This window comes from Nestor notabilis, unplaced genomic scaffold (genome assembly GCF_000696875.1).
Source record: "Nestor notabilis isolate BGI_N333 unplaced genomic scaffold, ASM69687v1 scaffold9211, whole genome shotgun sequence".
In the NCBI taxonomy this organism is placed as follows: Eukaryota; Metazoa; Chordata; class Aves; order Psittaciformes; family Psittacidae; genus Nestor; species Nestor notabilis.
Genome location: NW_009913312.1, coordinates 5,535 through 6,921, shown reverse-complemented (window position 1 = coordinate 6,921; position 1,387 = coordinate 5,535). Strand labels below are relative to the sequence as shown.

Here is a 1,387-nt window from a genome sequence, read left to right as displayed (position 1 = left end):
GACCCCCAGGGTGACGTTCTTGGCCGAGACCCCGGCGTAGTGGAAGGTGTTGAGGGTCATCTGGGTGGCCGGTTCCCCCAGGGACTGCGCGGCCAGAGCACCCACCATCTCCCCAGGGTGGGCCTGGGACACACACACACACACAATGGGGGTCAATGAGCTCTCTATAACCCCCAGATCTCATCTCTAGACCCCCATACTCACCTCTAGACCCATATATCTACCTTTTAGACCCCCATAACTACCCCTAAGACTCCTATATCTACTCCCTAGACCCCATAACTACACCTTAGACCCCAGATCTCACCTCTAGACCTCTCTATCTATCCCTTAGACCCCCATAACTACACCTTAGACTCCTCTATCTACCCCTTAGACCCCAGATCTCATCTCTAGACCCCTCTGTCTACCCCTTAGACTCCTATATCTACACCTTAGATCCCCATAACTATACCTTAGACGCCCACAACTACACCTTGGACCCCCATCTCTCACCTCTAGACCCCCAGATCTGCCCCCCAGACACACTCACAATGGCCTGGTTGAACTTGGACTCAATCTCGCCCAGGAGCCAGTCGAAGGCCTCTCCGCTGAGGCGGAACTCGTCGGCCATGCGGCGGGCGCACAATCTCGCCCAGGAGCCAGTCGAAGGCCTCTCCGCTGAGGCGGAACTCGTCGGCCATGCGGCGTTGAAGAGCAGCGTGGCGTTGTGCTGGGCCTGCCTGCTCAGCGGGTCCTCCCCGTTCACGATCACCAGCCGCCGGCTCAGCTCCCGTACCCCTGCGGGTTACAACGGCCTTACTAAGGGGTTACTAAGGGGTTACTAAGGGGTTAGACTGGTGCATAGCGAAGAGCAGCATCGCGTTGTGCTGCTGGCTCAGTTCCCACACGCTTACAGGTTACAACACAGTTACTATGGGGTTACTATGAGGTTACTGTAGGGTTACTATAAGGTTAGAATGGTGCACAACGAAGAGCAGCATCGCGTTGTGCTGCTGGCTCAGTTCCCACACGCTTACAGGTTACAACACAGTTACTATGGGGTTACTATGAGGTTACTGTAGGGTTACTATAAGGTTAGAATGGTGCACAACGAAGAGCAGCATCGCGTTGTGCTGCTGGCTCAGCTCCCACACAATTACAAGTTACAACATAGTTACTATGGGGTTACTATGAGGTCACTATAGGGTTACAATAGCACATAGCTGAAGATCAGTGTGGTGGTGCGCTGCCAGCTCAGCTCCTGCACAACTACAGGTCACAATGGGGTTACTACAGAGTTACTACAGGGTTACTATGGTCCTCAAGCTCCATTGGAACATTCTTGAGGTTCCCCAAGCCCCCCCCCCCCAACACCTCCCTGGGGGTTCCCAGGCCCTCTTGGACT

At 54.7% G+C, this 1,387-nt stretch overlaps 1 protein-coding gene across 1 annotated transcript in view; it reads right to left on the bottom strand.

The window, feature by feature from the left end:
* POLR2A (polymerase (RNA) II (DNA directed) polypeptide A, 220kDa) overlaps positions 1–1,387 on the bottom strand; it is a gene marked incomplete at both ends in the record, with an annotated part of 8,780 nt that overhangs the window by 2,403 nt on the left and 4,990 nt on the right. Inside the window, 2 exons of the mRNA XM_010023149.1 lie at positions 4–123; positions 533–780. Coding sequence (XP_010021451.1) covers positions 4–123; positions 533–780 — 368 coding nt within the window. The remainder of the gene's footprint in view (positions 1–3; positions 124–532; positions 781–1,387) is intronic.